The 25,842-nt window shown below is 40.5% G+C and overlaps 1 protein-coding gene across 1 annotated transcript in view; it reads left to right on the top strand.

Moving 5' to 3' along the window:
* EIF2B3 (eukaryotic translation initiation factor 2B subunit gamma) overlaps positions 1–25,842 on the top strand; it is a 99,925-nt gene that overhangs the window by 2,829 nt on the left and 71,254 nt on the right. Inside the window, exons 2-4 of the mRNA XM_027747242.2 lie at positions 777–916; positions 17,826–17,985; positions 23,379–23,490. Coding sequence (XP_027603043.1) covers positions 777–916; positions 17,826–17,985; positions 23,379–23,490 — 412 coding nt within the window. The remainder of the gene's footprint in view (positions 1–776; positions 917–17,825; positions 17,986–23,378; positions 23,491–25,842) is intronic.

Raw genomic sequence — 25,842 nt, 5'->3', positions numbered from 1 at the left:
TAAAATTCCATATGGAATACAATGTTATGGTGTTGGAGTTTTTTGGGAGGTGGGATGTTTTAATTGGAGGATTTTGACTGTTGCTTTTCCTTCCCGTTCTTGAGGCTGGTGGAAAAGGTTTCGTGTCATTTTGTTTTCTCAATCTTTTCTTTGCAGAGCTTCTGTTCTCACATTCTTCATTTTGGAAAATATGCTTTCATGCCACTGTTGATTTCCTTCAAATATGCATTTATCCTTTTTCTTTTGTAGATGGAATGAGCTTGTTGCTCACATATTACTCCACTCTCTTGCCAGGCTGATGCTGTGAAATAGCTTAACCATTGTATTGTAATGCTGTGGTTGGTGGTGTTGTCCACAGAGGATTACACAGGATCAGGGCAGCAAAAGACAGAGCTCTGAAGTGTTGGTGACATTAATGCAGGGTCTCCTTGGTCTGTTTGAGGACAGATGGTTTGAGGTTGCTCATTAAGGATAGAAGTTTCTGTTCTGTCTTGCTAACAATTCATGCCACACATGCATGTGTCACTTTCAGTAACAACCTCCACCCACACAAAGCAGGAGAGATTGTTTTCATATTCATTAGGACTTTAATTTCCTTCTTCAAAAGTTGCTGCTGCCAAAAGAGCTTGGTTTTGGTTCAGTGTGGAACTCAGTCATGTTACTCAAGCGTTTTGACAGTTCCATCAGCCTTTCTAAATAAAATAGTGTGTCCTGTTTGTGATCATATTATTTAGGTTTTTTTCTGCTTGGTCTCATCTCGCTTTCCTCTGTCCTAGAGGTCATTGTGATTACAAGGAAGGAAATCCAAAAGATGTTAAACTTGGACACAAAAATGAAGCTCGATTTTGTGTGCATCAGTGACAACATGGACATGGGTACAGCAGATTCCCTGAGGCATATTCACCAGAAAATTAAGGTATTGCTGTCTTTTATTGAACTTGACTGAGAGCTATTTGTTTATAATAAATTTTTGTTGTTGTGTTTTAAGAGCGTCCCATGTAATGATACTGCACATAACCAAATTTCCTGATCTTCAGAAGAGCTGAATTTTGTAAAGGTCACCTCATGGGGGAACTCAAACAAAGACTCTGAATGGCTGGAATTGACAGCTAGGAAGGCTGGAGCAGATCCAGCCTGGGCACTGGCTGCTTCTTAGTCAGTGTTAGCTTTCTAGCAGGGTAATTAAAAGGTTGTATTTGTTTACACAATTTTTTGATACAATGTGTGAGAGCTGTTGTCCATGTAGTGCTTGGGGAAGTAGTTCTGCACAGACATTCATTGCTATCTCAGCTTGGGCAATGTGAGGATGCCCAAGGAACTTCAGTTCTTGGCCCTGCCACGGGCTTGCCTGTGTTGTTGGACCAGTGATTTGTGCTGTGCTTCAGTTTTCTGCTTTTCCTATGCTTTTGCTGGCCTGGTCATATGGTAAGCTCTTCGATAAACAGTGCCCAAATGTGATAAAGGGCTGCTGTTCGAATAAAACCACGAGTTTATAGAATTCTAATTTCCAGCTGCACAATTAAAACACTCCCATGTAAGGCAGAAATGCTGCTCGGAGCTCTTGCTGTGATCCTGGATGGAATTTTGTTTTTGTTGTTGTCATACACTTTAATCTCTCTGATTTGTTCCCTGTCTGTTTAGGCCATCTTAGCCAAAATGACTATTTGTGTAAATGTTGCAACAGAACATCAATGAGCTGCTTAAGTCCTGAGGTGTCTTTTTGTCTTCAGGCTCTTTTTGAAGGTAATCAACTGCAGTGTAACAGGCTGTGTACTCCCAAGAGAAAGACTCCAGTTGAGACAAAGTGAAATTTCCTGGAAAATACGGGTGTGTAGGTGGCACAACGAGAGAGATTCTACAAGGAATTAATGCACAGACTAGAATAATTTCGAGGGCAAAGAGAATATATAAACCGAAAATCACAATCAACAGAATCAGTTTAACTGAACCGGATGTTTCTGTCACGAGAATTGTGCTCTGTCATGACGCAGTTTGGCACTGTTTTTTAAACATGTGCATGCAGTAAGGAAATACCTCTGCACTGCAAAATGGGACCCTGACCTTACAGTTCTATTGCCTGATCAGCAATGAACCCGCCTGTCTGGGTGTCCCTCCTTTTGGCAATCCAGGCAGGTTTGCTTAGGGGGCCTGGGAGACAACAAGTAGAGTGCGTGTGAGTCAGAAAATAGTCTGTGTCTTCACAGGCGGCAGTGTTGATCTTCTGGTTATTTTTCAGAAAAAAGGCTTAGAGAAGATGTGAGGTAGCACTGAAAACCACATAAGTTTTCTTAAGTCAGATGCTGTGTATGAACAGCAGCTGCTGCTTCTGCCCTTTTTATTCCATGTCTTGCTTGTCTTAGGCACAGAGGACAAAGTGGTCTCTTATTTGAAAGAAGTCTATACTACGTTCTTGAGCAGATTGCTGCACTGTGTATTTTGGAGTCATTCCTCTAGTAAATGCATACCACTGGTACACCTTTTACACGGTATACCCTCTCCTGTGTGATAGAGGTGAGAGAACTCCACAGCAGAGGTAGCTGAAAAGCTGCTGTATGTTGGCTGTGTTTGCACTGTAGCGGCAGAGGGATCCCGCTGAAGAATGAGTTTCCCTGGTGAAAACAACTGCTGCTTGTGGCCATAGTTTGCTAGCAGGCTTTTTGCAACCCATGTGAAAAGTCTGATGAGAAGTTTTAAACTGGTTGCTGAAACTTAGTTGTTGCAAATTGAGTTAATTGCCCACAGACAGAAGAGCAAGTATGCTCAATGAAAGTGAGGTAATGTGGCACAGTATAGACAACTTGCTTGTGTGCAATGCAAGTGACAGGGAGTAAAGCCAAGGTTATAAATGCACAGTAAGAAATGTGTCAAAGGGTAGCTGAACTGCTGATCACAAATTCTGAGGTGTGCATTAAAGCACTCTAAAGCATAACATCTCATGACTTGCTGCCTTGTCTAGCATTTGACTGAGGGATTCCAACTGGTGCAGCATTGCTGCTTGCTGTGCCTGCAGTTTCTGGCCTTTTAGTTGTGTTGCACCTTGGTTAATGAAGCTTTATAATTTAAAGATTAGATGTCAAAAGATTAGACTTGCAGAATTGCATTCAGTAGTATCATGAGAGCAGGCACGTGCAAAACCTGTAAGGACTAAGGGAACGTAGTTTGTGTTGTTGTTTTATCCCTTTTTGGTGCTGGTGTTTTTGGGGGCAGGTAAGACTGACTGTTCATTCATAGTAGCAAGCAGCTGACTCTGCCAGTCTTTCTCTTTCCTGGTTGTTCAGAAGTTCACGAGAGCAAAGGAAGCCTGTTCAAGTTTCTGTTTGCTGTTCTCCCACTCCGCACACACAGGAATGTTTTTGACATCTTTGCTTCAAGAGTTGATATAGTAGATGCATGTTCTTTGCTCTATTGGAACTCTTCCTGTTATTTTTGGCTGTCTCAGCCTACACCTGATTGACAAGGTAGCAGCTTCATTAGGGTTTTTATGTTCATTACAAGTCTGAATGTATCCTTTTCTTGGATCTTGCATACAATAAAAATATTATGCTAAACTTGATTCCTAAAGGCACCTGCTTGAGAAGTAATGGAACAACAGAATACTTGGTCCTGTAAGTTTAACATTCTGGGTTCCTAGGCCTGGATGTCAGTCTGGCCTGTTCTTTACCAGTAGTTCTTTAATTGACTTACTTGGTTTGGTTTTATTAAACATTGAGTTCTGGGGTCTGAATAGCAAACACCATTAAACAGTTTGTCCTCACACCTCTGTGACTGAGAACTGAGGCATAACAAGGTGAAGTGGTATTTACCTGGGATCATTTAAGAGGTTTGTACCAGTACTGGAAGCTGACACATCAATGTTTTACACTAAGTGCAGCACTTACAATTATGTTGTCAAAAAGCAAAAAGTGGGTATAGGGCTTATTAATATATTTCTGAAATGTTTTGTTTTATACAGAGAGATGAAAACAGTTTGTTTAAGAACTTTGTGACAGCTATTGATCAGATCCTTTAATTGCTCTCCTGTGGACAATCCCATCATTACCCTGAAATGCAGTTGGTTTCAGGATCCTGCTATAGTCTTTGTGCATTATGACAGTTTCCATGGGTATCATTTTAATGTCCAGTCTTTGTTTTTTGGTATACTTTTAATATCACTGTCAGTTTTATCATTTTGGCCCTTTAAGTTCCTAGTTTTCTGCTCATCTTTTACAGGACTGCTAATGAATGGCTTTTCAAAATATGAAAATGAAAATAAAGCTGTAAAGGCTTAATTCTTTTATTGTTTATTTGTAGGATTGGAAGTGGTGGAACATAGACTGTGTAGACTCACAGTTGATGGTACAACAATGCTCTTGTTGAACTGCAGCTTTACCACCATAGTGGTGTTTACTGGTCTTTGTCACCTCATGTTCTAGCTTAGACAGAGAAATAAGCCAGTCTTTGTGCCTCCAGGTTTGGATTGACAATCTTCCCTGGTCTTGAAGAGTGAAGAAAGCTCCCCTGTTCCACACGGGGCCTTGGCAAGAGCGTGGTGTATAGAGGAATTTAATGTATTTTGGAAGATGACAGTCTGCTCCTGTAGCTGAGTCAATTCATTACAGGAACATTGATTTTATTTATTTCAAATGCCTTCTGACTTCAGTTTTCTTTCAGTTGTTCACACATACAATTATAATACAGTAATTCTGAAGTGATTTACTTAGTGAAAACTTCAGTGCCTTTCGCGTTATTGCCCCACCTGCCACGTGGAAGTGAGACAGGTCCAGCAAGACTTACAGGACACAAAAAGAGGCACTGCCATGGATTTATTTGACTGCATGACTGTCAGCATTTGAAAAACTGCAAAGTAGTGGAAAAACCCTTTCACTAAATCTGTCTAGGACAATAAACAGTTATGATAAACCAAGCAATTCTGATGGGTTGTAACAAGCTATGAATCAAGCAGTTGCACCCTTAGGTTCCAAATCTGTTAAAGCAGAACTCTCACCCAATTTATGTCTCTTTTCAAGAATCATTGTCAATAATTACTTTGAAACTTCAGAAAATTATTTTTATATATTAAATGACAAAGTCATCTCTAAGTCTGTAATATGTAAATACTACCTTGTCCAATGTACGTTAGTTAAGGCAGACTGGGAGCTCTTTAGGGCAGAATCTGTGCTTTCATTTGTCTCTATAGGGCATGTTTTAGTCTCCTGCTTTGGTGGAGACAATTTGCTTGTGTCTTAAACTATTATTTGCATTAAAGAATATTCTTGACCTGTCAGGAAATGTTTTGGGGGAAAAAAAAGTAGTTAGCATAGGTGTAAAAAATTCTTTTTGTATGAAATGTAAATCAAACTTTCCTTCATGAAATCTCATTTTCCACATCCAGATTTTTTTTTCCTATCACTTTCTGATTCTGCTCTCTTTAAATATCTTTCCTGCTTCACCACTCAGGCTGTTATGGTCACTGTTTCAGCCATTACAGGCATGGGAGGCATGTTGCCTCTGCATGCTTTGCTAAGCAGCCTGGAGAATCTGTACAGGGGAAGAAATAATTTGCTTTCTTAAGAGTTGGGTTCTTTAAAGGGTGAACTCTCATTAGGGACAAAAGAGCAAACCATTTGAATGTAAGGATGGCTTAATCTAGCCCTGAGCATGAACAATTAACTCCATACCTCTTCCACAGATGATGAGAAAACACTAATCTTGCTCTGGATTTGTCTTCAAATTTCCTCACACATACTGCTTCAAGACTGAGGAGGTTTTAAATGTGATCAGTTTGGCATTTTTAGTAAAACAGTACATTGATCAAGCCACTGTAAACTAAGGATGGTGTTGCAGGTGGACACAGCAGGTGCTAAGGTGTAATTTAATAACGTCCATGATTGTGTTTTTATTTATTTTTATTTAGCATCCTAAGCTTGTTAATTGCCCAGAGCACTGTGGAAGGGGGTCAGTGTAAGAGCTGTGGCTTTTCTTTAAAATCGTGTAGAATTGCTTTCTCCTCAATAACTATCAGTATTTCTTGTTTCTGATTTTCATTGGTAAGCAGCACTGGCTGGAGCCTTCAGGTGAGTTGAATCTGAGTAATAGGGAAATGGGTAAAAGCCTTGACAGTTTGTGGTGATACCTGATACACTTCCTAGCAAGGGAAGAGATATGAGTGCTGTCTGCTGCAGACTGGGGTAGGAGATGATGCAGTTTTGTTTTGTAGGCCGCTTGCCTTTCAGTGGTGATATTTTTTCATTATTGTGGGGAGTAACCTTTTTAAAAGTGAACTTATTTTCATGTTTCTTGAAATTTATGTGATGAAATCTCCTGGCTCGCTTAGGGAGGCTTTTCCTCTGTAACAGGTGTCTGTAACAGTGGACACACTTTTTTCAAGTCATATTTTAAAGTCTTCTGGTACATCCTTTGGGGCTTTTTAGTGGGATTATTACCTCCAGTGTGTTCCTCTGTGACTTCTTCAGTCCAGATATGTGTCTTCATTTATTTGACTTCTAATACCGTTCTTAAAGGTCTTCTCTTGCAGTTTAGTAGACCTCCTCTGGATAATTTACAGGACCAGTATGCAAAATATATGTCTCATGAACCATCATGTTATAGCACATAGACTTTGGGTAGTAACACAGAACTCATGATTTTGGGGGTTAGAAACAAGAAATTTATAATAGGAGCCCAGGAGTAAATTACAATATCTCAGAATGTAGTAGTTGAAATAGGGAGCTGGTGAGCAGCCACTCTGATGGAGGAAAGAAAGGTAAGTGCAAGACTAGAATGTATCAGGTATTTTTTATGGTAGAGATCAGAAATTAATACTGTTTCTTAAAGCTTGAGAAGTTTTTTTTGCCAGGATTACTGAACAGGTGTGGAACTCAAATGTATCAAATGTGGGACAAACACTAGAAAAGGAGATAAGATATTCAGAGTGAAATATAATTGTGTTTAAATTTGCTATGAGAAAACATAGCCTGAAAACTACAGAAAGGTTTTAATCAGACCAGAATAGGATTGTGAGAGAGTCTTCCAGGAGTAATCAAGCCAAAAATCCTAGAGTGAGAATCTGTTTTGTTTTTGTACTTTTGTTTTTAAATGAACTAAGGAATTTGATCACTGGAATGGCAAGAGGCAAAACTCTGACTTAGTAAACTCCTTTGAGAACTGTGTTTCTGTGACCCTCTGCTTGTACCATCAGGCTGCTGCAGCCATTTTTGTGGATTGTAGATTGTTGGTGAAAAAAATAAATGGTAAGGGGTGTCACTGTAGTTTACAAATGAGTTCCTCTGAAATTTAGGCATCTCTAATATTTGTTTCCTGTGCTGAATTTTACCAGACCCACACAGCTGCTGTCTGGCACCACCTCCCAGGCTGGGGCCTCTCCAGGCAGCAGGTTGAGAGACCTGGTTAAATCATGAAGCCCTGTTTCGGGCTGAAGCAGGAGGTGGATTGGGTGTGCCTGGATCAAGCATTTGTACTGAGTCTGTATTATTTTCATCTTCTGTTAAGCATTTCTCTCCCTTGTGTCACTCAGCTCAGTATACTCCAGCCAGTGATTAAAATGTGGCATTCCAGCAGAGTAACAGCAATGGAACAATTTCATATTTTCCTTCCTTGATGAGCCCTCAGTTGGGTTAATGGAAGCCCTGACTAATATGGTGTGAATTAATCAGCTTGTCTTCTGCTGCTATCACTGGTGAGTGCCTGTGTGTGAAGCATTTAATCTCAGGTGGTCCACCTGGTTTTCCCAGTTTCAAAAAGCAAGATTAGAAAGCAATACAGCTCTTAAAAAGCAAAGCAAAACAAACCCTAAAAAGCTACCAGAAAAAAGAAGAAGAAGAAAAACCAACTTCCTTTGAACAAATAAACAGAGATTGAAACTCCAGATTCTCTTGGTATGTGCATCTTTGGGAGCCATGTTGTGGAAAGTGTGATGTCACGGTGGTGGTCTGGATGCTGCTGAGGGTCACTGATCCGTGGAGTCTTGGCGGGCATGGCTAAGCGCTTCGCTTCCTCTGCTGAAAAATCTCCTTTCCAAACACATGATGTAAGTAAGCTTGCTGTAACGGCTGGAAGATGGAATCTGAGTCCTTTTGGTACGACTGAGCAGAGTTTGGTGAGCATGGAAAGAAAAACTTAAGTCCCTGTAATATAGGGTGATTTTTATTTTTTTTTTTTGTACTGTCAGTGGAAATAAAAAAACTAAATTAAATTCATCATTTGGAAGAGGCAAGATCTCTCTCTGTATATGAGCAAGACTGAACTAAATATTCATCTATTTTGAAATAGTAAAAAGGATTTAATCATTTTTTTCGAGCACACCTGACAGCAAATATTGTTTATTTAAGTGTTTAAAACACAAATAAAAATTACTGTCCTGCTGGTTTTTCTGATTTTGCCTTTCACAATGTCGTTAGTGGGAAAAGGAGATATATCAGATGGCAGCTCACAGGATATGGACCATCTTGTTTCCCTCTCTGCCTGTTATAGAAAGCTACCGCACTGAAGACACCAGACAAAATTTATTACAGCTTGGATGCCCAAGTCCTATTCACAAAGCACAGCTGATTGTCTTAGTAGAAAGCAGCTAAACTGGCAGGTGCTCAGGCTGGCTGTATTGCTGTGGGGAATGATACAGCACTGCCTGACTCTGTGCTTGATGAATGTGTTCAGGACTTTCCTCTGATGATTATTTTTCCTGGCAGGGTAAGAGTTAAAGAATCCAGCAGTTGTTGGGGGTTTTTGTTTGTTTGCTCGTTTTGTTGGGTTTGTTTTTTTTAATCTTACCCAGCTTTATAAGAATGTAGCTAATTAAATTATTTCGCTGCCCAGGTTTACTGTGGATAATGGCTAAACCATCAGAAATTTGAATAAGGCAATTAGCTCTGAAGGTTGGATCAAGAATGATTATTAGGGCATTTGCTATTCTGAACACTGTCAGCTAAAGAGGACGCCTTCCATCATACAGGCAGGCAAAAACCTGAGGTGTTTTGCAAGAAGAGTCATTGACAGACCTGAGATGCCTGTCAGTTTTAATTGTTGTGTCTCCCACTGCATGTCCTTATCCTTTTCATGCTCCTGGGAACTCCAGGCCTGTGCTCCTTATGTTAACCAGTGCCTCTGGTTCCCATGTAGAAGTTAATGGTCAGCATATCTCCTGTATTACAGTGCGTGTTTTCATTTAGACCCTGTGGGGTTTCTGATGAATTACACAAATTCAGCCTATTCTAGTTGCAGACTTAGCAAGCCCTTTGCATATGTATATAGCTGAAGTAATTTGTTTAAAAGTGTCCTGGTAAAAATATTTTCCTGTTTTTGTGAGCTACTACTAGTTTTCATTTTGGGGGAGTAAATAGCAGTGCTCATTTTGGTAAACCATCCTTCATTTTCCCTATTTAAAGTATATACAGCTGCCTTATGTAAATAACTTACCGTGTTTAAATCACGACATTGTGACAGCTGTAATGCCCACAACTGCCAGGAAAAGCCCCAACCTCCTATGAGAGAAGATCTGTTAAGACCCAAACATGGGGAAAATACAGGAGTAGAAATCATGCAGGCTAGAAACAAAGTAAAAAAGGGCTGTGGACAGCAAGGAAAGAACGTTATTCCAGAAAAATGTACAAGTAGCCTCCTTGCAGGCGGTATTCCTCAGTGAGTATTCGTGCCTGGAAAGAGAAAATGGAATTGTTTAGATCAAACACAGTTGCGTGTGTTAACCTAAGTACATAGTTCCAGTTACTGGGGAATGTGGGAGGGAGTAGATGCCAAAAGTCAGCCCGTGGAGTGACTGTGCTGGAGAGGGTTTTTCCCTGTGTCTGGTTTTGCAGCCTGGTACAGCAGTGTAACACTGATAACAGGAATGTGGTGCTGTGAGCAGCACAGGCTGTCCCAAAGGGTGTCACTTTGCTCAGCACTGGTTGTCTGTCACCGTTTAATTTGGTGAAAGCCATGGTGAAGATCAGTGGACTTGTGGGATGCCTGGAATTAAATTTTGCATTTTTGTCACGTTATGTGGGAAACCCACATAGGTTATCTCATTTTTCCTTTGTTCTGTGCTGAAAAGGGAAAAACAAATGTGAGTTCAGATTTTCTTGAAGTGAATTTAGGCATTCCTCTGTAGTATAAATTCTGTTTGCTCCTTTGGGAAGATGGTGAAAATTCTGGATGTAGACTCATAGTGCTGCAAAAAGCAGTGGAGGTCTTGGTGTCTTTGTAACGTTTTTCTTACAACAGCAGTTGCTGCAGACCAAATATCACTGGAAAAACTGGAGAGGTGCTAGGAGGAGAAGGTGGGATATTGTGTGGAGAATGGAATAGGAATCTACAGTTCATAACAGTGCTTTTATTTAATATAGCATGATTAGTTTTTATAGGAAAAAAACCCCAACATTTGAACAAAGCTAATGGGGTTTCCCTCAGGTGGTTGTCACTCCTGTGCAGGCTGCGGGCAGTAACAGTGCCACTGAGCTTTGCAGAACACATCAGTCTGGGTTTTCTTTTGAAGCAGAGTTGAAACTGGGTGTTGTGTAATGACTTGTTTTGACCTTGGAAAGAGTTTCACACCATTTTTTTTAATTTAAGATCGTGCTGATACTAGCTGCAGGATGGCAGAATGATTCCGGAGGACACATGCTGTATATGTTTTGGTTTTCATTTGCTGTTTGGCTTGAGACTGCAAGGAACTATTATGATCCTCTAGTCTGTATGGGAATTTGCACCCAGTAATTAGGGCTGTTAGCCCCAAAACTTATGGATGACTTAGTGAAAGTGTATCTGAAATAGAGCAAGAGTTTCTTCGTCTACCAGTACGTATGAATAGTCTATTACATACTTTGATATTTTATTCCAGGTTATACTTATTCATCCTTTTAAACCACTTGGTGTTTTATTCCTACACTGAACACTGATTCTCAGCCCCTGAATCCCGTCGTGCCTGCTTTTTGTTGTGTTGCTGAGAGATCTGCAGCCCAGGTGATTGCAGACTGTGGGCAAAGCCCTTCTTTCCCTTCAATAAGTTGAGCCGGTTGAGCTCCTTCAGGACTACTTTTTATTATTATTGTGTGTATGACTACAGCACCTGACTGCCTAAGGCTCTGCTTACATTAAGTGTTAAGCCTGGGCTTGAGCTCTGGGCTTTGGCAGCAATCCTGCTGCGCTGCTGCTGTTGAGGTTGGAGCCCGACTGCCGCGTTCTCCTTTCTGCTCATATGAGGCAGAGTCCAAGATCAGCTGCACAGCAGGTCTGGTAGTGCTGCCATCCAGGTAGTCCTGGAAACCTGCCTTCCAGGAATGGGAGTGACGAGGAGAGCGCCATTTGTTTCTGCATTTCTTCTGCCTGGGAAGGAGGGATCTCTTCGTGCACTGCTTTGAGCCAGGGGAGAATTTAGCTTGCCAGGCTCCATGAACTGGCAAATTTGGGGTCTGGGTTCTGGGGTGCTTCCCTGAGCAGGCACAGTTCTTGTGCCGTTGGTGCACGCTTTCTGGATGCCTTTAGATGGGAAAAGCAGTCTCCTCTGTGGGATACTCAGGATCTGGATGTAAACTCGGGAGGTGACTCTTGATCTCGGGCAAATGAGAGAGCCCAGTGAGACAGCATGAAATGTGTCAGTCCAGTGCCCCAGTGTGCTGATAGCCTGACAATTGTCAGTGTTCTGCAAGTGTAAGGGTAGCAGATTTCTTTTATTAAAATAGAAAAAGAGAAAAAGACAGCAGAGCCTAAAGCCAACATTCTTTAGAAGATACAAATAGGTAGTAGAGCTGGCATCCTGTATTGATTTGAGGTAGATTTCCTAAGTGCAAGACAAGTGGAAGGGATGGGCTATTAAAGGAGGGTAAACAACTCGTAGAAAGTGGAACCAGTGAAGAAGGGTGATGTGGTTGAAGGAGAAAGCTGGAAAAATTATTTTTGGAGTACTGCATAAATAGAACAAAATTGAATTTGTTGACACCAGAGGACAAGGTGGATTGCAAAACTTCTGTTCCAGACTAGAAGTTTCACAGTTCAGTAAGTGTCATAATATCGATGTCCTGCTTTGAAAACATCCTTTATAAGTTTACAAACTTGTGTTCCTCTCTAAACTTCTGGGTTTGGTTGCTGAGAACTGTAAATTACCCTTTTCCACCCCACGTGTCAGTTTGAGCATAGGTAATAAGACTTCCTTCTGGGAGGAGACAGGATGCCTTCCAGGCTTGAATATCTTTCCTGTTCCTAGCTTATATGTATGTAAATTAAAAAATATTGATTTTGGATGGTAGCTCTTGAGATACAAAGATAGCCTAAAATGGTGTTTTCATTGTATGATCCCATCTGATACAACGCATAGGATGAGCCATATGATGGGACTGGGGTTAAGTCTCCTCCCCAGCTTCTGGCATCTTTCTTCCAACTTTCTTTGAGAAGATAAACAGTGATGCTGACAGGTTACGTGTGTGAAGGCATTCACATTGCCTTAAGATATCCTCAACCGATGAATTCAGGGCCATCCAAGAAATTAGAAGAGACTCCCTTGGCTCCCACATTAGACTTTTCTGTTTTCTCTTTTTTAAAGAAGGGAAAAAGAAGCCTCTAAGAAGCCTCTTTCACATTGCACACTGTCTTTAAGGAAAAAAGGTTTCTTCCATCTTTTAATGAGGAGAGGTTGATGCTGGATTTTGGTTTGAGGGACATTCTGTGCCTCAACTGTTCTTTATCAGAAGAGTTATGAAGGTGCTGGTCTACAGCAAACTTGCTCTGCTGCAAGGTGAGAGCAGAGTGGGTAAATGCTTCATGTCTGCTAACAAAGTACTAAATCATGATTTTCTTCTGAATCTTGCTATCAAGGACATTACAAAAGCAGAGTGGGAATTCCCAGCCAAAGGCAGCCATGTCAGTTGGTAGCTAACAAGATCCTACAGACATCAAAAACTAAATGAGGTTCCCTGCTCCAGTTACAGCAACAGCCATAGAGCTTCAAAGAGGTCACAGGTGTGGAAATTGGAGGGCTCTTAATGGAGACTGAGATAAAAAGGGATTCTCTAAAGCTTTGGATGTAAGTTTCTGATCTGAAGAGTGGTGAGTAATGCAATTGCTGTGAGGTAGCTTTGGCTTTGCCTGGAGCATGCTAACAAGCAATCAAAATGCTTGCCCACAGCCAAACTGTTCTTTCCCTTTCCACTCTTTAGAATAATAAAAAGCATTACACACAAACCCACTGTTAATGCAACATGTGGGTGAAGTTCCAGGCTATTGTGTATAAAACTCAGTCTTAATTCCAGCAGTAATTATAACTTGTTCCTCTCTCCCTTCTTTGTATGGTGACACCACAGGAAGTGATGCAAAGTTCTCTGTTTGTGCATGTGTTAACTTAAGCTGAGTGTAGGAACAGTCTAATCTCTTGATTTTCTTTCTTTTCCTGTCAAAGTCTCAGCTGTAATAATTTGCAACTGGAAGTTTTTAGCCTTTAACTTCAGTGTTTTGTCCATTTTCAGTTCTGTTAGGAGCCGGTTCTACTGCTTGTGGATGTCCTGCTTCTTTTCTGCTTATAATGCAGTCTGACATTTGTCTTCCTCTTTCTCTTGAGGCTGATTTCGATCATATTAGAGGCTTCCTTGCAACACATGTTTTCTCATTTTCTAGTCTGCTGTTTTTAAGGCCATCAGCAGTTTAGGCTATGAGGTCCTGCCCTTGTCTAAACTTGATAGAAAAAGCATAGTGAACACCACTAAAAATTTGTCATTTGCTGCCAGCTGTCTGTGGTAACCTTGACATCTCCTGTTTGATCATAAGGGCTCCAGCAATAATTCCTGAATATAAAAGGGTTTTTAGCATTGCCTTTGTATGCAGGGTGTGAGAAAGTCCAAGGCTTTTTATTTATGCTGGTATATTACACCATATAATTGCATCCATCTTTTGATCTGTGGTATGAATTAGTTCCATTGAAAACATGTTTTCTATTTTTAAATCGGTTGTCTTGAACTGAGTTCTTGAAACATTCTGCTTTTTAGTCTTGTTTTTGTGTAGATTTTCCATACTGTGCTTGGTTTAGTATAATTGTTGACATGTTGGTTTTCAGTGTTTTTTCTTCACTGTTTTCTCTATTCTGTATTAATCTCTTGATGTTTTATGTTACACTGTTGTATTTATCCAGATCAACTACGTCAGTTATTTCATAACATCTGACCATTTTACGAGTCAGAAACATTTGATGGTGAAGTCCTGTTAGCCAGTGTTGGAAGGGTAGAGTGGAGATTTGGGGGCCTTAAGTGCCATGTGCCTGTACTTGACTTGACTGAACTCTCTGTGTTGAGTGATCACTGGATTGGAAGCCCAGAACTCCAATAACTCATGAAGTCAGTAGGGATGGAGAAGTATCTCCTTGAAACTCGGATCATAGGTGGGATGATCTCTACAGGACCCCATTTTTCTCCACTGATCAGTAACCGAGTCTAAATTTTGAATTTGAATGAGTAAATTGTGAATCTGAGGTTAAAAGGGATTACTGAGGCCCGAGGTGACTCTACCAAGGAGCATCGTATTCTCCTTGTCTTTCTCATGGCTCTGTGTGGCTGCTGCCTCCATGTGAGTAGCACTGCAGTGTTTTCCTGTGTTCCCAAACCCAAAGTCATTTGCTGTTCACTTATGATGCTTGATGGCATTTCCACCTGCTCTGTACAGCAGCTTCAGGGGTAGAGCCCCCCGGTCTGTGACGAGGGCTCCTCTTTGTCATAGAAGCAGTAGACAAAACGGCACGAATGAAGTTTGGCAGAGCAGGAAAATGCCAGAAATTCCAAGCATTTGTTTCATGCCCCATCCATGAGATGGTCCTCCTTGAGTTAAGCCCCTTCCCTTGTCCTGCCCCGGGTTGTAATGGGTGTTGAGAGTGCATTTGTGCGTGCGTTTTTCTTCCTTTGCAGTCGTTCTGCTTGGGGTGTGTGCTTGCTGGGGTTTTTTTAATCAGTTCATGTTGATTCTTATCGTCTGTTTGTTTAATAGTTTGGGGTTGATGTAATCATTGTTACATGTATTTCATTAAGAGATGTGTGTGTGTGTGTACTTAGGTGTTTGCATAATTCATGAAGTCAAGTATGTTCACATACCCCTTGTTAGCACATGAGTGCATGTAGTAAGTGCGTGCTTCTCTTCTTTGTATCCGTGGCTTGTTGGGAAAGGTGCACTGTATTTATTTGGCATGTGTATATGTAAAAAACCCACAAGCTCTACCATTTATTTTCTTTCTTCTACACCCACCCCAAAAACGTAAAGAAAAACACACACTTCTGCGAAGGTTCTAGGACGGTTTATTTTTTCATTCAGCCATTAGTTTATTCGTTCAGGAGTTGTACACTGGGAAAAAAAAGTGCATCCATTAGACAGTGAGGGCTTTATTTATGAGGGGGGTGGTGTTTCAAAGGGGAGGCTGTCAAGTCCCAAAAGAGCCTTTCATGGTGTATTCTCAGCGTGCTTCTGAGGCCACTGCTCTGCTCATCAGGAGGAGAGGCAGAAATGTGGGCTTTACAGAGCAACCGTGTGTTTCACTGGTCCCTGCGCTCGCTGACGTTTATTTACATATTGGGAGAGTAAATGGGTAGAACAGATGGCAACCAGACATTTGGTGGTTCTGTTCCCGTATGCTCCTCAGGGGTCTTGCATTCAGTTTTTGCAAAAGGCTTGTCCTATAGTGAGGAGAAAAAACCCAGGAGCCTGGTCAGAACTATGAAACGCTTGTTGGGTTTTTGCGTTGGTGACAGATTAAAGCATTTAGTAAGATGTGAAATAATTACAAGGTTTGTTTAACAAGTCGAGATACTTGTTCCTTAGGACAAAACTGTTGGAGGCTCTGTCTATCTCATTTTATTACTTCTTATTTTCACCACTGGAATGAATGCATTGAGAGTTGAAGCTGGCAATCTCTTCCTTCTGCAGAGTGAGTTTGAGAAGTACAGGTCTATTTATATGGGTCTTGAATACCTTTTGGCCTTTTCTACAAATATTGTAACTCATGTGTGCTCCTGTAAAAACAGAATATCTGAAAATTTTGCAGGATTTTCCAGGATATTTAATATGTGTTTCTTCACAGTTTACAGTTGTGAAGCGGGAGATTTACTTCCATACCAAGCTGAATTTTTTTCTTATTTTCTTTGTACACCCTGGAATGTTGGAGCAGGGCTGCTCCAGAGTGCTGGGCAACTTGCTTTAGAGGATTAGGTTGTTGGGTTTTTTTCCAGTGTGTGTATGTTGGTTTTTTTAGAGAAGTGCTAATTAAAGCACTTTTCCTGGGCAAAACTCTAATATAAAATACACATTTTGAAAGTATGTTAACAGGAGTGATGCAAGTCAGGTTTTGAATGTATAAAATTCTCAACCTGCACATTGTTCCTTCCTGTAAAGCAGCCAGGTGTTTCTCACTAAAGTAGGGAGAAATCACATGAAAATTGAAGAGCTTGACCTTTTGCACAGCATGCCAAATCCAGCTCCAATAGTTTGTGACATGATGAATTCCAGTGCCTTATTGGTAAACACATGAAACTGCCTAGCATTTATAGGAGAACCTGTCAAATAATGTAAATTCCAGACCTGAGTTAGTCTCAACTACAATGTGAAATCTCCTTGTATTAGATAAAATCTGTAAACCAAGCTTTTCTATAATAAACCTTTCTGTAATGAGAGGTCAGTCCTGAAACAGTTTACTTTAAACCAAGATAGTTTTCAAAAGCTGATCCTCCATGGATTAACTCAGGTTTGGGAAAGCATTTTTCTAGTGCCCTTCTTATTAAATATTGTCTTTTTAAAAGAGAAAACTAGGCAGCCATGTCACATTTTACAGGGAGGCTTACCATGGTAAATGGTAGCACAGAAAGTGAAAATGGTAAATGTCACGAAAGAAACACTGTCTTCTTGAGACACATTTAGAAGGTTGATCATTAACAAAAAGTGGAAACTTGCTACTTTTCTGTAGGCCATGCTGCACAAATATTATGTTAGGATTAGTTTAAATGAAAGTAATTGCTGAACTAGGAGGTTTTTGGCAGTATATTCCACAACCCACGTGAAATACAGAAAATTTTTTCTAAGTAAGAGTTTTTAGCCAGATTATATTGATAGTGTGCACCGTAATGAAACTGCCATGTCTCGCTCAATACGTGACAGTGTTTCTGTGATCTGTGAGCAGTTCTCTTGAATACTTGGTAAGGGCCTTCAGAATCCTTTGAGATCAAAATTAAATACATTTAATGTTATTAAATAGAACCTAACTTCCTCTTTTTTTTTCTTTTTTTTTTTTCTTTTTTTTTATATGAGGTATTGCTGGTTTTAGGAAATGTATTTCTAAACTGAGCCCACCATCGCAGTGCAATTACTGAGTAAATCACATCCTAGATAGTCTTTGCTTTTTTTTGTCCCCCAATAAAATAACATCGTTTAAATATCTTTTCCAGTGGTTTGTAGCCAGATGCAAAGTCAGCTAAAAAAGATTTCTTCAGAAAGGTTTCTTTTCTACATCATTATATAACTAAAAGTAGCTGTTGAAAATACTGCAGAATTTCATGTCAGTCTTGAAAGCCATGGCTTCTGTCTCCTTAGGAGCAGACGAGGACAGTTTAGATGGTCACATATTCTTTATGGCCCAGAGCTGGATAAGCATTAACCAAACAACAGTAACAGCAGGACTCAAGAAAAGTGCACTGGTAAAAACCAGGAGCTATTTTGGGCAGGGTGTGGCAGACCTTGTGTTTTTTGTAGGTTAAAAAAAAAAAAAAAAAGGGAAGAAAGAAGTTAATGTGTGTATTTGTTGTTGGGTCCTCAAATGCTAATCCATATGTGGTCATTTGTATCTCTGAAGGGCTTGGGTTTTTCTTCTTCTTTGACAGACTGATGTCTTGGTGTTGAGCTGCGATCTGATCACAGATGTTGATTTGTATAAAGTTGTGGATCTTTTTCGCACACATGATGCTACTCTCTCCATGTTGATGAAGAAAACTCATGAACCAACAGAAGTGGTACCAGGACAGAAAGGGAAGAAAAAGCCAGGTATGTAGATAGGAATACGTATTTATTAGTAACTTATAGAGAAACCACTGGTATGTATGATATGTTTAGTTACCAATCCCAGAGCAAAAGAAAGAAAAGAGGTACAGATACCCTTGTTTTCCTCAGATTTCCTGATGAGGGTGTGGCTTGGTTTTTTCCAGCTCAGAATTAAGTATTAGACTCGTGTAATCTTGCAGGCTATGATCCAAAGCTCACAAGAGTTAAGGGAAAAGCTCCAGGTGACTTCAGTGAGTTTTGGATGAAACCCTGAATTTTTGTTACATACGAACATTAAAACCGTTAGGTTTTTCAAGAGCACTAAACATCAACCAGATTATAGCTGGGAATTTTACCACTGACTGTAGGGACCAGCAGTAGGTGGGTAACAAATGCTTCTAGAAATTCTCCCCTCTTGTGGTATGTACTGAATTACTCTTCTGAAATCGCATCCAGAAGCCTCTTGCTAGGCAAAACTCCCACTGATTTCAAGGACTTGGTTAGATGCTTATCTTGTCCCTCTTACCATAATATTTTAGTGCCTTGTAATCTCTAATGTATCTGTTCTCACAACACTACTGTAAGGCAGAGCAGGGCTATTATGCCCATTTTACTTACATGCTGAAAGTACTAAATACCATACAGTTGTTCCCACACCAAACCTCTCATTTTCTTTTAAATTGCTGAGCCTCAATTATTGCCAGTTTAGTGGGTCCTGGTCTGTGATTAAAGCTCAGAGGCATTACAGGAATACGAATAAGAAAGTGTACCTTCAAACTGTTTGAGAGAGGAGTGAAATGCAAGCCAACAGTTGGACTACGTGTGTGTCTGAAAGTGGAGGAAATGTGTTTTAAAAGAAAGCTGCTTAGACTCTGCATGAAAAGATTTTTCTGGAGCGAAGTGTAGGGTTAGCAGGGCTGAAAGCATTTAGTACTTGGACTCTCAAACAGCTCTAAACCCCCCTTATTTTTGAAAAGGCAATCTAAGTGCTAATGGCACATAAAACTTTGTCAAGAGCACTGCTACAGCCGCAGAGTTGAGCATTCAGGAGCTGTAAACTAATGGGTCTGTGGTTAAACATCATAGAGCTGCCCAGCAAGTGAGCTCTGAGCACACAGGGTGGGGCAAGAAGGTCTGTGAGGATAAACAAGATCATCTGAAGACTCTTTGCAAATATAAACACATCACTTTGTATGTGCATTCTTTTGTTGCTTGTTTTTTATGTCTGTGTGCCTGACTTCTTAGCAGGTCTCTTCCTACATGACTTGTTAAAATTTGTGAATGGTTTCTCAGATTCTGTAAAAGACAAACTTGAAAAGACTAAAATTCCATTATGTAAAAGTGTTTTACCACCCCTGGTGTTTTATTGTGGGGCTTGATGCTGAGGTCTCCTACCCAAAGCTACTCTGCTTGAGCTGTCATGGCCAGCACTAGTGATGTGTTTTCTGTGAACTGCCTCAGATGAGACATGAACCCTACCAGACCTTTTTCAGTCATTAGCTAAAAGCAGGAGAGTGTCAAGACAAGAGTTTTAGGTTCTTCTCCAGGTTCTGGAGGAGGGCAGTATGTTTTAGAGAGCACCAGACCCTTCCGCCTTTCATTCCTGCTTGACTGAATGTACCCTATTGCTGCCAACGCTGTCCTAGCTCATCTCCCTCTCTCTTCCTGTACTGACCTCTTGCCACCACCAGCCTCCATTCTTGTTGTCTTTGCTTAGTTTCCTCCTTCAAGGATCCTTGTCAAGAGCCCAGCTTCTCTTTGTTGTATATTACTCTTTTCTTTCACTACCAGTTCCACTCTCTCTTCTGCTTCTGACTTCTCGTCTTGATCTGCTTCATTTATCTGCCTACAGTTTTCTTCTAATTCCTGTCTCTGTGGTCTAGTGTCCTTTCAGACAGTCTCTTCCACTAGTTTTCAGGGGCTGCTTTCTCTCCCTTCAAGCTTGTCTGGCAGAATCCTTGTTTTTATGTTTTTCTTTCCCCTCACCCTTGTGAGCTTACGAGTTTTATTTCCTTGTAAAAAACAGGTTGCAAAAAAGGCAGCAGATTAAGCTCTTTCCCCAGGAGCAGTCATCACAGTGTGGCTGTGGAACCTCGTGGCTTGTGTGCTTTTCTTGTACCACAGAAGGCTTTAGATAGCACTGCTATTTGGTCAGTCCTAGGAGCTGAGGCATTGGAACAACCTATTCTTAAGAAGAGAGTGCACAGAAACTTTTGCAGCAAAAATAGAAGTCTAGAGAAGAGTAGAGCATGTGAACCTGCAGTTTTTCAAAGACCAGTCAGAGCTTTTCCAGGGAAGGACCACCAAACCATTTCAGCTTACGCTAAACCCTCTTCTTTTCTTTAGCCTTAGAAGCAGCTGAATGGTTTCCACTGAAGTTTCTCAAATGTTCCTCTTAGGGCAGGCATCTGGCATTGGAAATTTCATCCCAGACAGTTAAAACTTGGTGAAGCTTATAAGGAAATGAAGACAAGAGACGAATGTGGAGTATGTTAGGCAGTTTTTCATAGTACGTGGCACTGTTAACTCTCTCTCTAAATCGTGACACATCTATGTTTCTATGTACTTGCACTGTACTGTTGAAATGTTTGCATTAGGAAATGGATATTATTGAACATTCAAGAACTGTGATATAAGGAACAGTTTTTAAATTAGCATTAATTGCAGTGTTAAGTGCTGTAAATTTGTACTGATGATTTCCTGAAATGTTTGACTCGGCTGCAAATTACAGGGTCAAGTTCATTGGCTTTTACATTTAGGGGATCACATATTGACAATAATCATCACATTGGCTTTTTTCATTGAGCAATAAGAGGCATGGCCATAGAAAAAAACACAACACTGAAGTGCTAGTGAATGACAGTAACCCAAATAAACAGAGAATGTCAGGAATTCAGACACCCAGAATGGAGCCCTGTGCTTAAAGATGGCTTGCAAGGGATTGTGTGGAAAATAGTGTCTGAACCTTTCTGTGTATAAAGAAAGGCAGAAAAGATGGTGATGGTGACTCTTTCCTGCTTATTTTTCTTGTCTTGAAAGCAGCAGGCATGTCATCACTGGTATTCCCTGTGTTTGCCAGAAGACCTCTTGGTGGTCTTGAAGGCTGCATCGTGTGAATTCTCTCCCTTTAATTGAAAGGGTGGGGATACTGAATCTTGAACAGAGGTGTCTTTTTTTTCAAGTGTCAATTAATTGTGTTTGATTAAAAAGCATTTTAGAAAATCTGACTGAAATTTATTTCTTCTCATCACCGAATTGCTCGACATTCTCTTGTGGGGTCATGATTTCTTTAGATCGCTAAAGCCCTTAAAATTGATGAGGATCTAATTTCTAAGGTAATTAATAAATTGCAATATCAGTGTCAAATCCTCATTTATTTATCATGAGGAGGCTAAACACATCCTGCATTCCATTTCCATATTTTAAATGATTTTTTTAAAGTTACTGTTGCTGCAGCTTTAACATTTTTCTCATACTTTCCTTGAAGGAATTTTGTACACTAGTTATGTATTCATTCTTCCATTTATTTTTAATTCACTAAGTAAGGCCAGTGGGATTTGAAACAGCACTCTTGTATCTCTGGATAATGGATTTTAGTAGTAAGTTTTGCCTTTTTTAAATTAGAAAAGTAATGCTAGTTATTGCCAGTGTACAGGAGAAAACCTGACCTGGCATCCGCTACAAAAAAACCCCGCAGTGTGTTCTCATGGTTTCACTGCTTGTTTCTTATCTATCCACACAAGCAAGAGAAACCGGTTTGATGTCAGTCATGTACCTGGTCCTGTTCTCATCAAGCGGGTTTTTTCCCCTTTTTGTTGTTGCAGAGGGTTTTGCTATGGCAGTGCAGTATATTATGTTACTGTAGGAACAACCAGGAGATGGGCAGGCAGGACCTGAACTTTGAGAGAAGTGTTGGTGCCTCGATGGAAGAAAATCGGTCACTGTTGTGTTTTTAGCCTGTCAGGAGACCCCATTTAGGTGGCAGAAGCCACCTAATTAGGGGTTAATTAGCCCCTACTCTCAAACTTCATCGCCCTCCATAGCATGAGAATCGGCACTGCTTTTGAGACTTATTTCTGAGTTTTTACAGCGAGTGAGCTTTATCGTAAGTGTACTTCATTTGTCATAGTGTTACATGCTCAGACCTATTTTTGTACTTCTCTGCTGTATGATTAATTTCTGAGAAGGGTTGGGGGATTTTCTGAAGAGGCTGTGCTTGATCACTTGGATCAAAGACTGCCACAGGAGAACTTTAGACAGCTGCATAGGTCTGACTGTGGTTGATAGTGGTTATTGCTATGGTAACTCTAAAAGAATAAGTAAAAGTAAAACACGAGGGATGGGGCCGAATTGGGAAAAATAAGGTTAAAAATAGTTTGCCTGAAAAAGATCTTAGATAATTAGCTACTTCTAGACTATGCTGTTACTTCAGTGTGGTTAAAGGCTTAGAACTTAGGAGATCAAATATTTGCCAGTTTGGCCCAAAAAAAGTATTTAGTGGGCGAAAAGAGATTTTTGTTAGAACTGTACCATGGCTTTCTTGTACAGCCTTGGCTCTGTAAAAATCGATATATGGCTGCCACCAGAGTGATGGTTCATACTACAAAGTGAAAATTAGAATAAGCTGCCACCACTGTATTCAGATGTTGTGGAAAACTGTTCAAAACCAAATGCTTTACATTTCAGTGGGCCAAAGTCCCTGTTGATGCACAGCCACTGATTGCAGGAGATGGGGATTGCCACAATAATATGTGGGACTGTTAGGTATTCTCTTGCTGGGCAGTTTTATAAATAGATATTTAAACCAAGTTAACTGACCCAGAAACATCTGTGATAGAAGTCTTAGAATCTGTGCTTTTGTGTCTGTTTGTGATTTAAGTTTGCTATTGCTATTAGTATTTATCTGAAATAGATGAGTTGCAAAATATTTATGTCTTAACTGAAATCATAATCCTCTCCCGACCACCTAATTCCACTGTGGAGTGGCTTATGACGAGGAAGAAGCAGTTGGATTTTGAAGAACTTGCTGCTTGCCTTGGTTTTGTTGTTGTGTAAATTCAAGTGGCAGAGGTTTTTTATTTTAAAAAATTTAAAAAGAGAAGGAAGGAAAGCACAGCTCAAGATAGTGTTGCATGTAAGGACCTGTAGTTGGCATCTTCATAAAAAGAATGCAAAAAACTTGCAGAGCCAATGTTTTGAATGTCTTGATGCCTATCAGCTACCCTGACTGAAAAGAAGTTGGAAGAGTTATCCATAATATTTATTAAATTCATTGATTTGCTGGGATAGTCTGAAACCTAGTATTTCATATTTTGGGGGTGGTTGGTGGTCCCGCTTGTCTTTACAGCTTGCATTAAAGTGGGGTTATATAATGATTATTTGATTTTCTACTTCAGTGGAGCAGCGTGACTTCATTGGAGTGGATGACACAGGAAAAAGATTGCTCTTCATGGCTAATGAAGCTGACTTGGATGAAGAACTTGTCATTAAAAGATCCATCCTTCAGAAGTAAGCTCATGAGTCTTATAATAGAAACTGAACTTGGAATGGGGTAAAATAACTATGTACTAGAAGTGGTGGTTAAAGTAGGATGAGAAGGGAACAGGCAAAGCAGCTTTTGCAGTATTCAGGGAACAGTATTTTATTATTTGTTACATCATTACAACCAATTGATAGGCTTTTCTTACACCTTTATTGTGAAAAATTCCAGGGAAAGAAAAGGAATGCATGAAAAGGTAACTCTTCTTGAAATGAAACCTATATTGCTGTAGTGCAGATACAGTTTAGATTCAGACATCCTGAAGTGTTAGACCTACGTCCATAAATGAAATGCTGGTCTCGTTGTTTGAATCCCAGATAGATTTGCAGAGTATCCATGCAGGGCTCCCAGGATTTCATGACCCTCTTCTGCACATGAGGCACAAAAGCACAGCTGTCTTTGCAGGCCCAAAAAGTTTAGAGAATCCATGTTATACCCGCCATTAAACTGCACTGGGGACTTGGATGAATTTATTAAATACGTCAGACCAGCCGAGCTTCCTGCACAGCGTAATTCATATCCATTAGTAGGAGAAGGAAAGATGACTTCTTGTTCTTTACAGTCTTCTGTACAGTGATTTTAGCTTCCTCGGGCACACATGTGATGTTCTCTGTGGAAAGCTCTGCTGTCTCCTTGAGAGGCCAACCTTTGTAGTCTGTCCCAGGCTGACAGTCAGACTTTCACCTCTGTGAGATGAGACACCTGTGGGGCAGCCATTTGAGAGCTGGGAATTCATCCATGTGGACCTTTTAAGTCAAGGATACGGACATCTGGGGTCTGCTCTCAGATAAATCTCTGCTGTGAAAATGCCTCTGGTGTGTGCTGTAGGCCACAGCTCAGTGTAATCTTTCCTTGAACATCCCGCTACCAGATGTGAGGGAGCTGCTCTGTGTCCGTGGAAAGAAGACCCCTCTTCTGCCCAAGTTTAAGGATTGCCCTAGAAGGGAGGTGATCAAGAGTGGGCCCTGTTAACTGCTGTGATGGAAAGGGCCTGTCCCAGCATGTTTCTGCTGGCTCTTTCCTGCGTTTTTCTTGGACATGGCAGGGACCAAGCTGCAGGCAGACCTTGTGTACATACACAGCAGCTGATTTGCAGAGAGTAGGAAATTCATTACTGTTGTATTCTGGGGGTTTTTTGCAAATGAAATCTAATAGATCTATTTTGGGCTAGGGAGGAATATTATATCTACTGTTAGTGACAAGCTTGTCTTTATGGCTTTCCCCTGACACTAGCGGGTGGCTGTGGTATAATGACTTAGAAATTGCTGTAACATGTGTGATCTTAGTTGACCTCTGATTTTACAGGTTCATCTAACCAGAGAATTCTCATTCCTATAGCTAAATTAATCAGGCTTTATCCTGCAGGCTAAACTTTGCCCTCGGGAGCACCTGTTCAGTTACATTGTCTTCAGCAGATCTTCTTGAGCGTAACTGTTTGGGATTTGGTAAATGGAGTGTTGGTGACATACAGATGGGATAAAAATCTGCATCCCCCTGTCTTTCTTACATTTCCACAGCTATGAAAGCTAGTGTAAAGCATTACCCACCCTCCAAGTAAAGCCCAAAGATGACAGGATAGTCTAGAAGAACAAAGAGGAAAGATCTGCTAAGTGCTAAAAAGAAGGAAAAAAAATAAAAAAGATGCTTTGAAACATCAGGCAGAAGTATTGGGACAGTATCCACATGGGTGAGCCTCTGACATATTAAACTGCCTACTGTGCATGCTGGTGTGCTCTCTGTGCTTTACAGCTGCCATCTTGGAGAAGCTCTGAGGGAAGCAAAATAGTATGTGGAAAGTGTCAAATATTTTCAATTGAGGCAAATCCAGGGAAGCAACAACTGTGGGAGCTCTAAGAAGACAAAGTGTTGGCAGCTAAGGATGTTTTAACCACTGTGTTGTCTAGACCTGCTCAAGCTCTGACTTTCTCATGTGAGAAACAAGAGAAACAAAAGCGACGCTTAAAACAATCTTTGAAGTCTTTTTTTAATACATCATAGTAAAGTAAGGAGAGAAAAAAAAAAGGGAAACAAAAAAGCAAGCCCAATCTCGTTTTCTTCATGGATCACTTGAAGTGACTGACTTTCAGCTGCCGTGTTGGCTGTTTCTTGATCTCTGGACTTTGTTTTGATGAAATAACAGACTTTGTGGCAAGATGGTGGGAGAATTTCCAGTACACTCATTCATTCCTCTGTAAAATACAATAGACATCTTGAGGCTGTTGCTTTTGTTTGTTTTGCTTTTAATGGTCCCTTTGAAGGGTTATAGTGGTCTTGTTACATGAACTCTAGAACTCCTCCAGTGCTTGTTTTGTTCTTCAGAT

The sequence above is a fragment of the Pipra filicauda genome, unplaced genomic scaffold (genome assembly GCF_003945595.2).
Source record: "Pipra filicauda isolate LSUMZ 115617 unplaced genomic scaffold, ASM394559v2 scaffold36_size6622888_pilon, whole genome shotgun sequence".
Classification (NCBI taxonomy): domain Eukaryota; kingdom Metazoa; phylum Chordata; class Aves; order Passeriformes; family Pipridae; genus Pipra; species Pipra filicauda.
The sequence above is the reverse complement of the archived record's forward strand: the minus strand, read 5'-3'. Positions and strand labels throughout refer to the sequence as shown.